Below are 13,617 nucleotides of genomic sequence, written 5' to 3'. Positions count from 1 at the left end.
AGCGCTAGGCCCGGATTCAGGAAGGCCTGAATGCAAATCTAAACTCAGACACACTAGCTGTGTAGTCACTTAACCTCTCTTGGCCTTAATCCACTGTAGAAGAAAGTGGCCAATCACTCCAGTATCCTTGCTGAGAAAACCCCATGAACAGGATTGACGTGACCACTGGGTCACGAAGAGTTGGATACAACTGAAGCTGGGAAACTGAGGGAGGGAGAGAGAGTCTTCTTCCCTCGAAGCAGCGCTCTAGGGATGGTGCATCCAGGGTGGTCTGCTCAGCTGCCAAGGGGAGGTGGGAGGAAGCACAGGGAAGTGAGGGGCCCAAGGTCATGACAGAGTCTGCAAGAGCTGGGAAGGACTCTGGACAATGTGGAGGGCTGTCAGGTAGAGGCCAGACTGGCCCCCGAGAGCAGAACCAGGAGCAGTGGGGGGTGGGGGACTGCAGAGAGGCTCCTTTCAGCCGGAGGTCAGGGAGACCCCTCATCTAACAGGAGACCCAGCCCCAGTGACGAAGAGCCCTGGGCAGGCTGCTGTCCACAGACTGCCCGACATCTCCTGGGCTAACCTCTGTTCTCCGGCATCCTGTGTCCTCAACTCTGCCCCAGGGGCCCAGACCTGTGTGGACCTCTCCCACGCCTGGCCCTGCCACATAGAAGCTCCCTTTCCCTTATGAGGAGGGCACACGTGGACCTTCCTCTGCCCAGGCACTGGCCTTTGGGCATGCTACTCTAGACATAAGCCACCTGGGTGGCAGAGGGCAGAGAATGCTGGGTCAGCCTGAGCTTAAATCCTGCCTCAGACATCAACTAGCTGTAGGACCCTGGCCTCAGTTTCCTCGTCTGTAAAATGCGGGCTAACATAAGCACCCAGGGATCAGATGACATAATGTGTGAAGTGCTTGGCAGATCTCAAAGCCGTTTAGAAATGCTAGCACAATAACAACATTAATCCCTGTCATTATCCTCATGATTATTTTAGCAGTCGCTGCTCCTTCCTGGAGTACTTGCTATGGGCCAAGTGCTGGAGGGACAAAGGCAAAAGGGAGATAAGCCCCCTACGCTATGGGGGAGACAACACCTGCACATAGAGATGTACATGTATGCACATGCCAGACTCCAGGGGAGATCCCCCACCTTCTGCCAGCTTCCCCAACCCTGCTCTGTGCTTGAGTCAGAAAGCCCGGAAATGCCTGGCTCGAAAAGCCTTCTGGGTCTATTTCCCATCTCCCCTCCAGCCACCTTCCCCACTACCTGGCTGCCCCCTCCATGGACCTGGCCAATGCTGTTACTGTGGAGCCAGAGCCCAAGTGGAAGGGCGTCTTCTCCCTAGTCTGCGATCAGGCCTGAATCTGCCCAGGAGGACCCCGAGGCACCACCCCTGCTGGGGGCTCTCCTGACTGCCAAGGTTGGGAGGCTTGGGAATGTGTCCACAGGAATAAATGCACCGCATGCTCAGAGAGATCTCTAGGATAAGAACTCATCATCTTGTTCTTGTGTTATTGGGTGAACCAAGGATACAGCCAGTGCCTTTGAAAAAAATGTACGAGCTTGCTTTGAGTGCAGATTTACATTCCTTTTGAAAACTTAGTGTTACATTCCGTTTCAGTAACAACAAAAAAATAAACAAATAAGCCTCCCTCGCATCCTGCTCCAAGGCCTCATCTTGGCCCAGAGGTGACCTTGACACTGCAAAGCTCTGCCCGAAGAAAGCATGAATTCAGGAAGGGCCCACCACACTGGGAGAGCCTCGAGGACACACCCGCATCAGACTAGGTTTGTTTTCTGATGGCCTGCCTCGATGAGAAAAAACAGAAGCAGATCACTGGGGCCCGCTGGCAGTGAATCATTAGGGCAGCAAGCCACGAGACAAAGAAGAGCACAAAATGGACCCTGTTCTGCATGGCCCCATCTACTTTTGCCAAGACGGCGGCCGACTAGCAGAGGCTACTAAGATCCACTGAGCCGTGATGGAGGAAGCCAACCTGTCACATGTTTGCTGAACACGAAGCCAGAAGACAAAAGGAAGACAAAGCAGAATGACAGGATGGCGGATTTGCTACTGGAGGAGCCAATAAAGGAGGAAGAAATTGACTTTGTCATCAATCAATCAACATTTATGAAGCTGTACTAAGTGCTAGGCACTGTGCTAAGCACCAGGATACAAAAAGACGCAAAAGACAGTCCCTGCCCTGAAGGAACTCACAGTCTGACCCAGGGTACAGCGAGCAAACCAATATATACAAAAAGGGTAAATAGGTAATAATAGAGGGAAGGCCCAGGAATGACAAGAGGCTGGAAAAAGGCTTCCTGTAGAAGATGGGGCTTAAAGGAAGCCTGGAGGCCAGTAGTTGGAGCAGAAGAGAGGGAGCATTCCAGGCCTGGGGGAGTGGCTAGAGAGAACACCCAGAACCCCAAGGTGAAGAGGTGGAGAGAAGCCTAGTTCCACCGGGCACTTGGTCATATTGTGATGCTCATGATAAATTTTTTTTTAAATGACAGCCATGAAAACGGTGTTGCTTATACAGAGGGGTTGTTGCAGAGGAGCAGATGGAAATTTTGATAAGAGCCTGCCAATGAAATCTCCAGCTACTTGGACGGTCTCTGAAGTCAAAGGACCTGACTTCAAGATCTACCTCTGCTACCATCTGTGGGACCATAGAAAAGTCATATAACTCTCAGTTTCATCTGTAAAAATCGGGAGATGAATTTGATGGCCCCAGTGGTCTCTCACCTAGAATCCTACTAGGATTATTCAGTGAGTTCAGTGTTAAAGTGATAGATAATAGGGAAAAACAGTAAAGAACAGGTTGAAAAATGTGGCTCAGGGTTCAGGAGTGACAAGCTCATAGACCAGGTAGAAAACGTATATCTATATATCACTAATATTTTCTTTGACAATCATGAGGTGCTGCATATTGTGGGTACCAAACAGCATGTCGGGAGAGGACATGGATATTTTAACAGAGAGGAAATGATCAGTCATTGAGGTGGAAGTGATTTCCAAATTGACTGTATATAGTCAGATCACCTACAAAAGGTAACAGTGCTAAATCAGGATAAAAATGGGAAGATACGGCGCAATACTGAGGCACTGCCCTACTTAAAGAAGTCGCTGATGGAAAAACTGAATAAGAAAAGTGACTGGATACATCTTCGTCCTTTCCTGATGAGATTGCCCAACCCAAGTCAATGGCCGCCACAATGGAATCAAAGGACCTTAGAAACTGCTCCAACCTCCTTGTCCAATGGAGAGAGTGAGCAGCGGCCCAGGACAGTGCTGACTGAGAATACAGAACTGTTTGGAAAGTCTCCCAGAGGCTGGTAACAATCTTGAGCAGTTTCCTCTGAAAACAACAAGAAGCAGCAAACACAACAATGAAGTAAGGAAAGATTGATTAAAACCCCAACTGAGCCAAGCCAAGCCATGCCTTCCTGAGGGGGTCTAAGGATGCAACTGGAAGGTGGATGACAAATAGATGAAAGATGGGAAAGATTTGTAAAGGTCTCTATAGCAAATGCCCTTTGTTCATCGATGGCAGGACAGTCACCTTGCTTGGTCCCTAATGTCCCAGCTCTTGATGTGCCCCATGAGGTAGCAAAGAAAATAAAAATGGGAGGAATAGCTGGTGTAGATTCCACCTATACAAAGGAGTTCCATGCTGAAGTACACACATTTAACGGTTTGATTCTTGAGCTATCTGGAAGATGAGAGAGTATATATACCAAATGCTTGAGGATAAGAAATGCAAGCCCCAGACTTCATAGTGTAATGGAGAGAGGGTTGGCATTGGAGTCAGGAAGACCTGACCTGGGACAGTGGAAAAAGCACTAACTCCGGTGTGGGAGGACCTGGGTTCAAATCCTCTCTGATGCTTCCTACCTCCCTGGGCCTGAGGAGGCTGGACTAGATGTCCTCTGAGGTCCTTCCACCTCCAGATCTGTGAGCTTCTCATAACACTTGTTGTTGGCAGATTGATAGAGTTGGGAAAGTGCTTCGACTTTGGGTTTGCTGGCTGCACCCAGTCTGCACACATTGCTGAGTCTTGTAAACAGGATCTAGAAACCCTTGGAAGTTGGTCTGCTGATCCATGAGGATGTCTGCTGTCTCTGCTTTGAGACTAACAGAATGGGTGGTGAGTCCATCAGAGCCTGTACAGGACAAGACTGTGCAAAGAGCCCATGAGCGGGGCCAAAAGCAGAGCGGGCAGAGTGGGCAGAGCAGAGAGGGCTGGCTGGCTTTTGGGAAATGGCCCAGGGCTCGGAATAACCCCAACCATCACCCCGAATTGCTGCCAGGAACGAAGAATTTAAGTCAAAGATCACTCAAAGGGAAAGGAAAGCCGTGTGGTAGATAGCAGCAGATGGTAACAACATGGCAGAAAAGGAGGTGGGCTGGCCATCCAGAAAGAACAGGGGATGGCTGGCAGATAGCCTGAGCGATCTGCTGGCCTCCACACAATGGGGAGAGAGGGCAGGGAAGGCTACAACAACATGGAGGGTGGTTCCTCTGGAGTTCTACTGAGGACATGCAGGCAGGGGCTGCAGCCGGTGAGAAGGTGTGGCTGCACCACTGGGGTAAGTGTCTACATCAATGAGGTGACAGATTCATGGCAGGAACCATATATCTCGTATGTATATATACAACAGATATCTCCCAAAGGAAAGCCAAACCCTTTTACAGAGTGCAGTCCATTATCAATTGTCAACAGAAGGCAGGGCTGTATCCTCATGATGGTGCTATCATGAAGGGTCCTGGTTAACCTGAGTGTTCTTGGTTGGTTGTGTGTGTGTGTGTGTGTGTGTGTGTGTGTGTGTGTGTGTGTGTACACATCACTCTCTGGGCTCTGCTTTCTCCACCCTGCATCCTATGCCTCTCTGAATTCTGCAGATTTATCATTTGTCATAAATGTCATGAGCCACTTAAAGAGGTCAGACAGGGTCACCTCTCTGTAGATCCCTTGGTCATATATGTCCATCTACCACTGCACTACCTTACTGCTTCTTAGTGCCAGCCACCAACATCCTGACATGGGCTGAAGCCAGAAGTGCTTTGAGGCAGATCCAGGGGCCTGGGAGAAAATGGGGGGAGAGGAACCTAGCCCACTTCCTTGCTGCTCCCTCTTCACCAGCCCCAAGACCAGCCCGATTTTTGGGCTCTAAGACTTCACTCTCTTGAAATACATGGGAACAAAACCCACTCCTGGGAATAATGCCCTATGACTGAGCCCAGAGGAGCCTGCTCTGGAGGCTTGAGCCTGAACAAGGCAATACTTCCTACTTTACTTTTTTTTTACTTTACAAATTCAAATCCACACATGGAAGGGAAAAAGAGTCACAGATACACAGAGTTTTACTCACCAAGGGCAGTGGTGGTCCATTTTCAAAATACATCTAATAAAGCAAAAAAAAAAAAAAGCAAAAAAATAAAAACAAAACAAAACCCAAAACCCCCCCAACAGATGCACGGTGAAATCACAAAATCGTTAAAAGGCAACACACACACACACACACACACACACACACACACACACACACTAAACACACAGCACTGGTATCTTGCATTGTCTAAGCACTGGATTTCAATGAACTGAAAAGCTGCTTAATGGTAAAAGTCCTATCAAGCAAACACATAGAAGCATGACCTTAAATATGAAATTGGTCCATAAACCAGTATTACACTTCCTGAGGACACTGACATTAAAAAAACCAAAAACACCCACACCCACCCTTGCATGACCCCGCCACACCAAACAAAAACAGCATGACATCCACAGGGTGGCTTTCGGTCCGGGTTCAGTTTTTCTGTGGCCACCCAAGCTAAGCAAAGTCAAGGCGAGGGCACCTTGGCCAGCGGCTTAGTGTAGTTTTAAACCGAGAAAAGCTACTCAGGCTTCAAACTTCAAGAAGGCGTAGGGGACATATTGTGTATCTTCCATCACACTAAAGACATGATATTTTTTAAGATTTGTGATTTGTCATGGCTTGACCATGGATGGAATTACCATGGGCCATCTTTACAAGGATGGCAAGAGTTTGCTAAATTGATACTTGCTCAATTAAATTGTCTTTACTGGGACTATTTAAATAAATCATTTCCTTTGTGTTTCAAAGAAAGCCCGTGAAAGGCACTCTAGCCTGGGGGCTTACCAGCAGAACAAGGCTCTGGAGGATCAGGGATTGCTTCATTTCACGTTTGTATGCCCAGATCCTAATGAACTGCTTGGCACAGAGTAGGTGCTTAATCATGGATTACAGAGCATAGATTTGAGCTAGAAGGGCCTTCCAAGGTCTCCGTCCAACCTCCTGCTTTACAGATGAGGAAGCCGAGGACGGAACTGAATTGATTTGTGTCACTACAAACAACAAAGCCAATGCAGCCCAGACAGTAAGCGACATATTGACTGTGACCAGGTATTTTCTGGTCCAAAGTCACGAATAGGATGAAAAAAAGACAAGAAGCAGAGAAAGAAAAACGCAAGGACAGGGGGCCAAAGGCGACATTTAAGTGCGCTGATCAGTTTCTCCCATTTCCTTTAAAACCCACGGCCCTTCTGGGGGATTTGAAAAGGGAAATGCAAAAGTTGTCTTACTTATCACAGACGGAGCAGTGATGACATCGGTCGGGCTTTATGAGCTGGCATCTGTCACAATATCGGATAGCTAAGAACAGAAACATCTATTTAACCTTGGACTTGGCATTCAGTCGACTACACAAATAGTTAGCAAACCATTTTATGAAAATTTGTTTTGAAAAAACAGCTTGAATTAGCATTCTCCTGAAATCACAACTGGCTTATTTTTTCTTTTAGGAGGGGAGAAGAGGGAGGGAGAGAGAGGGGAGAGGGGGAAGGCAGGGGAGGAGAAAGAGGAGGGAAGGAAGGAGAGAGAGACAGAGACAGAGGCAGATAGAGAGACAGAGACACAGAGAGGCAGAGAGAGAGAGAATTACTTACCCACAGATCCTACACCAGAAGCCCTGAACCTAGAGATGGAAAGGATCTCAGAGGTCATCTAGTCCAATGCCCTCATTTTACAGATGAGGAAGTGGAGCCAATAGCCTAAGGTCACACTGGGGTGTCAGAGTTAGGGTTTGACCCCAGGTCCTCTGACTCCAGATGGTCCTCAGTGCTGCAGTCTCCAGTGAGGAGGGCTCTCCCCAAGGATGGGGTGCTAGCTTTACATGGAGCTTTCTAGTAACTGGAAGTCTCTAACTGGTGGTGAGCGGAATTATCAGTCCACAGAAGGGATGCCAGCATGTTGCTTAGAAGTCAAATACAGAATACAGCAACTCCTTCCAGGTAACTGAGTCATGCCTTCTTGGCCGCAGAGAGGATGTGGTCATTATATAGCAATAAGACCAACAATCATTACTGGCTACCTTGAACTCTGGAGTGATTGTGGGTGGCAGGGGCCCTGGAGACTGCACAGACCTTCATCTTCTTTCCCACCAAAGTGGAAAATACACCTGGCTCCCAACTATTGCTGGAAGGATGCCTGCCTCCGATTCCCAGATAAAGGAGCGACCTTGGAAGGTCACTGGCATTCTGCATTGGCAGGCTGGTGGCCAGCAGCATGGTGCAGTGGGGCTGATGCTGGAACTGCATCAGAGGACCTGGGTTTGAATCCTGCCTCTTCCACTCACTTACTGCCTGTGGTACTTTGGCCAAGACTTTTCACCTTCCTGGGCCTCCATTCCCTCACCTGTAAAGGGCTGGACTGCATGACCTTGAGCTTCCCTACCCAGTTTCATAGAATGTATGATTCTATGACCCACCTGTGAGCCAGAAGGAGTCCTAGCTCAGCAAAGGGCACACGGATGCTTGTTTCTGTGGGTCATTAATCACCAGAGAATCAAGTAGCACCATTTTCACTGGGGGGGGGGGGGCGGGGGGAGGGGGTGAAGGCAGTTGAGTCACAACAGCAAAATCATAGTTCTAGTTTTTAGTCCATTTCCTCTTCTCCTCCGATTGTTAAAACCCCATCGTCCCTCACAGATCAGATACAGGGCCATTTCCTTCCCTGAGGCAGACAGAAGCAAAATGAGGCTGGATCTGAACCCAAGTTTATAGCACTCCAGGGCTAGCACTCTGTGCACTGTGGCACCCCCTAGCTGAACTTATCTAGGGCTAAGAAAGATGGCGGCTCTATGAGCCTGCATCCAACAAGGCCTCGTGTGACAATGGCTTGGCTTTTGGAGAAGCATACAGGTCTGAAGAGTGGCCTGGGCAGTGCTGCCCACCCCACCATCGTCGTGGCCTTGGAGCCTCTAACCACCGGGACTACGTCCAAGCTGAACGGAGCTGTGACTGTCTTTGGCTTGGTTAACAAAGAGACTTGTTTTCCTCCCCAAACTGAGCAGAAACATCCTTTTGTTTGTTCTGCCCGAAGTGGTGGTGGTGTGTTCAAGCTAAGTGTGGCTGGTCTGCTGATTGCTTTTGGGGATAAAACACAGGATCGGGGGGGGGGGGGGGGTGATTTGCCATATGTGTAAATGTAGGATGTATTAATACATACATACATATATGTACATATATTTGTAAATGTATATATATATACATATATATACATATACATATATATATATACACAATTACATATGTATATGTGTGTGCTAGCCTAAGACCTACAATTTGACCTCTCTCAGCCCAAATAGATTACAGCCTATAGCCAAGATACAGGAACCACTGGAGGGTCTGCATTATTAGGAGTAGAGGCAGAGGCCCTGAGGTCAACTGGGAGAGGCTGGACCTCCTCTGGGCCTGACTTCATCCTTTCCCAGTCACCACCAGGTGATACCTTGGGCTCACCAGGGTTGTGGGAGGGGGTGGAGGAAGGATGAGCACAATCCTGAATTCAGGCACTCAGCCTCTAAGCTTTGGGGAAGGTGCTTAACCCTAGTGAAGGCAGCTACTAGGGCCCCTCCCTCAAGGTGTTCCCAGTCTAATGGGGGAGATAGCCATCTGTGTACAAACAAGATAAGTAGGCTTTGAGCTGAGCCCTAAAAGAAGCTTGGGAATGGGGCAGTGGCGGTGAGGAGAGGGGAGCAGTGACCAGAGAAAATGCCCAGAACCAGCAGATGAAATGTTGTAAGTGAGGAAGAACAATGAGGCCAGTCTTCCTGGAGCAGAGAGGGCTGTGAGGAAGGTGGGGAGTAGGGCTAGGTAGGAGGCGCAGGTGATGAAGGGCCCTGAAGGCCAAGCAGAGCATGTTGTATTGGATCCGAGAGGTGATAGGCCACTGGAGTTTACTGAGTAGGAGGGAGACAGGGTCGGACCTGGGCTTTGGGAAAACCACTTTAGTGGCTGATGGAGGAAGGACTGGAGTGGGGAGAGCCTTGGAGCAGGCAGACCCCCAGCAGCCATCACAGTACACTCTGGAGGAGAGAGTGAGGCTGAGGACTTTCATGTCTCTGCCTCACTTAAATCCAATTCACAGGCAACCATCATGTCATGAAGTCATTCATCATCTTGCAGAAGGAAGGACAGACGGCCAGTCCAGGTGTGGAGGTGAGGGTCTGCACCAGAGAGGTGGCAGGGTCAGAGGATGGAAGGAGGCGTGTTTGAGAGAGGTTGTAAGGGAAAAGCACCAGCTTTGGCCACAGATTGGATACGGTGGAGGGTGTTAGTGAGGAGTGTGGGATGACTCCGAGGTTTCAAGCCTGAGGGAATGAGAGGAGGTCAGTTTCCCTCTACTTACAGAAAGACAATGGGCTCCTTTTGGATGCTGAGTTTGAGGTATTTAATGGACTTCCAGGTTGATGTGCTTGAAAAGCAATTAGTGACCTAAGGCTGGGGTGTCAGCAGAGAGGTTAGAGCTGGATAAATCTGAGACTTTTCCTCATAGAGATGACCACCGAGCCTGTGGGAACTGATGAGATCATCAAGTGAGCAGAGAAGAGGGCCCAGGACAGAGGCCGGGTGACAGCTGTGGTCAGCCGGCAGAACCCGATGAAGATCTGGCAAAGGAGACAGGACCGAGGGAGCCCCTGGCTCTGACAATTGACTCTGGAGAGCGTGGCCTGGGGGAACGATGAGGTCAGGAGCCAGAATCCGGAAAACCCCAAGACGGAGAAGAAAGGGGGGGCCCTATGGGAGGTGAGCTTCTCAAGGAGGAGGGGGAATGGCTGCTGGCTAGCAGGGACACTTAGACAAGTGAGGACGTTGTTGTTGTTGGCAGAGGAGGGGGACGTGATCGAAGCTAAGTGTGAGGGGTGGGGCAAGGAAGGACAGAGGGGCAGTCTGTTAGAGAAGACACGGTGAAACAGTGAAACTCGTGTATCTAGAATGACTGCCTTGGCAAGGAGGATGACCTCGTCCTGAGTGATAGGGATGATGGAGATGGTAGGGGAAGGCATCTCAGTGATCTGGATTGAGGAGGAGGAGGAGGGGGAAGAGGAAGAGGGGGAAAGGAGGAGGAGGAAGAGGAGGGGGAGGAGGAAGAGAAAGAGGGGAAAAGGAGGAGGAAGAAATGGAGGGGGAGGGGAAGAGAAAGAGGGGAAGAGGAGGAGGAGGGGGGGAGGAAGAGAAAGGGGAAGAAGAAGAGGAGGAGGAAGAAGAGGAGGAGGAGGGGAAAGAGGAGAGGAGAAGAGGGGGTCCTCAGCAAACGGCCTCCATTTTTTCAGTGAAATATGAAGCAGCATTCTTAGGGGAAAAGGTTGTGTTTGGGGAAGCCACGGGAGGTTTGCTGGGAAGGTTGGGAAGAGAGGCTGTGGAGAGTGGGAGGGCAAGATGATAGAGAACTCTGGCCACATTTCCAGCCTTCTCTTCTCCTCCGCTGTTTCCAAAATTTCATTTTCTTTCACTGGCCCCTCCCGGTTGGGATCAAGCCAGTGGGAGTGAACAGGGAGATGGGCTGGTGAAGGTGCCAGCCCACCCGCCTCTGCCTCCCTCAGGCTTCCTGTGCCTGATGGTTAGGGAACCCCAGCTTCCTGGTGGCCAACCCTAGCAATCCAGCGTTGGCCAAGTGTTGGGTACTGTTACTCTGAATCATCAGCTGTCCTCCTCTGGCCTTTTGGCCTCGTCCTTCCCCGGGGCATAGCCCGAGATGGAGCCTGGATCTGTTATGGGGAGGGGCTGGGATTCCAATCCTCCTTCGGATGCTTGCCAGCTGTGTGGCTATGGGCAAGTCACTCTCCCGTCTGAGCCTGGTTTTCCCTATCTGTACGATGGTAAAAAGGTTTTTTTTAAATACTTCCTTCGGAGGAATGTTTGCTTTGGGTCAAGTGAGGTTATTCAGGACATGTAAAAGCCTTTCTTTGCAGACACTTAGAAATACTTCTAAAGGTTAGTGCTTATTATGATCATCTTTCCCTTCCTCTAACTGTCCCTCCCACTGCGGGCTCTGGGAGCCCCGATATATTAGTAATGCCTCACCCCACCCACCCAACACATCTTGACAACTAAATGAAGCCCCGCTCTTTCTGGAAATTCCCAGTTTGGTGGGGGGTGGGGGAGTGCTGGCAGTTCCTTACCTCCCCAGGCCTCTACCCACAGTAGGTGCTTCATAGTTATGCTGAGTTGAACAATAAACAGAAACGTTGTTTCAGATTCCAACATGTGGGATACCTAGCCCTTTTCTTCCTATAAGATAATACCCCCAAAGTCAGCTGTGGACACTAGTGGTGGCTGGTGGCTGCCAATGGGGTGTGGAGACCAAGTACCTGCAGCAACTCCGACCCACCTAACAGATTTATGAAATAATCTGCCATTGGCAAAAAATAAATTAACATGAATTAACAAGCTGGGTAGATGACTGCTCGCTCCCCGCCCCCGCCCATCTGCATATGAACACAAAATTCCTTATGCGTAACTGCTGCTTTAATAAAGTAAGATTGCATAACTTTCCCGCATCAAACTAAATTTACTCTCTTGCACTGCCAAATGCAGGCTGGCTAGCCCCCCTTCGAAAGAGCAGTCTCGTCCCCCACAAACAGCGGAGGAGGATTTGACGTAGTCTCAATGAATCAAACCCAAGCAGGCGGAATGAAAGGCAACCAGCGGGCGTACTGGCAACAGCGCATGACATCGCTTCGCACGTCATGCCGGCATTAGAGCTCTAAAGGCTTAATGAAATTCTCACGTTTGCACAATATTTAATGCCTTGTGTTCCATTAGTTCGAAAATAATGTTCAGTGCCTAAAGTTCCCTTTCTCGAAGAACCTCGGACGGACAGTGCACAAGCCCCCTGGTCCCAGAGCCGGGCGAGGGACGGTTACCTCCAGACATGGTCCTCGTGTAGACGGGAAGATCTTTGGCCGCTCGCTTCAGGATTTCCTGATGGGTCTCCCCCCGAGGTTCTCGTTCTAGCAGCTCCTTCTCAGCGTAGGACAGATGGAACTGGAGAATAATTATAAAGGGTAATTGTCAAAGAAATGGCGACTCATCGGTCCCCTCTGGTTCAGCTAAAAGGGAAAAAAAATCCCTAACCATGTTAACAATGAAATAACAGAAGGTGTAGTCTGTGTACCGCGGGAGGACCTTTCTAGCCTTCATCTGGCTGTGTTTCATTTTTATTCTTGGTGTGGAAATGAAGATGATATTAAAAAGCAGACATAATCTCGTCTGGATACATAAAGATTTCTCCATTTCCCTCCTCTGGCGTGGGTGCTACATTACATCATATTCACTCCTTCGGAGAGGACTTTGCTGCCAAATGTAGAAAAGGAATAAGGAAAAATGATCAAGTCTCCACTGGCAAATGTCTGGAATCCCAACAGCTCTAATTCCTGTAAGAAACAGTCCTAACTGACTGGGCCCAAGAGCTGGGGAATTCATGTTCCTTCAGGGGGACTCCTTTATGGACCAATGCAGGCTCCAGGGACTCAGTTTCCTCATCTGTAAAAATGACCCGGAGAGGGGTACGGCCAACACTCCAGTATCTTTGCCAAGGAAACCCCAAATGGCTGAAACGACTGAATGCCAACATGCTCCAAAGGGAGGGCCAAGTCTAGGGTGAATGCTCCAGAGCCAGACTGCTCTCCTCAGTGTAAGGCAGAAGGAAAGGTCCCCGCAGCACCACCATGGACACGGGTCTCAAACCAAAGGCCATCATTCCTACAAATTCCACTCTTCCCATCGGAAAGAGGGGTAAAGGAATGCTTTTCCAATGTGTATAAACACAAAATGCATTTTGCCTCCAACTATCAGTTTAAGATTATGGATAAAACAGAATGACGGAGTTTTCCAACATCTACTATATTTACTCTCTTGCCTTGCCTTCTAAATGACTTTAATTAGAAATTACAAGTCTACTGAATTCATTCTCTGGGTATAATCCTCTTGAAAAATGGTCGAGGACAAGAACAGAGAACCCCAAACCTGGAGCTAAAATGGGTCTCTGGGTCTACTGAGTCCAACCCTCCCTCATTGAACCAAGAGGTCAAACTGAGGCCCAGGGAAACTTGGCCAGGGGAGTAATACTGTCAGGGGAAGGATTTAAAGCCAGATGTCCCCTGTGTCCAGAGCTAGGTTTCTTTGGATGGTGCCTCGATGCCACTGGTCAACAAAACTCTCGGTAAAAAGAATTGAGAGGGAGGGTCCACTTGAGCTGTTGTGTTTCTTGTTTATCATTCTCCACAAAGCCTAATCGTGCTGAGAATACAGCAGGCATTCAGAATGTC

The 13,617-nt window shown here is 49.2% G+C and overlaps 1 protein-coding gene across 4 annotated transcripts in view; it reads right to left on the bottom strand.

Annotated features, from left to right (window-relative positions):
- ZDHHC2 (zinc finger DHHC-type palmitoyltransferase 2) overlaps positions 1–13,617 on the bottom strand; it is a 47,648-nt gene that overhangs the window by 14,054 nt on the left and 19,977 nt on the right. For 3 of the 4 annotated variants that reach the window (XM_036764647.1, XM_036764646.1, XM_036764649.1), the window contains 3 exons: positions 12,214–12,334; positions 6,590–6,659; positions 5,358–5,390 (listed from right to left, as the gene is read on the bottom strand). In XM_036764647.1, the coding sequence (XP_036620542.1) occupies positions 5,358–5,390; positions 6,590–6,659; positions 12,214–12,334 (224 nt within the window). The remainder of the gene's footprint in view (positions 1–5,357; positions 5,391–6,589; positions 6,660–12,213; positions 12,335–13,617) is intronic. The other variant, XM_036764648.1, reaches the window with a different exon arrangement.

This window comes from Trichosurus vulpecula, chromosome 6 (assembly GCF_011100635.1).
Source record: "Trichosurus vulpecula isolate mTriVul1 chromosome 6, mTriVul1.pri, whole genome shotgun sequence".
Taxonomy (NCBI): domain Eukaryota; kingdom Metazoa; phylum Chordata; class Mammalia; order Diprotodontia; family Phalangeridae; genus Trichosurus; species Trichosurus vulpecula.
This window is presented reverse-complemented; position numbering and strand designations above follow the sequence as displayed.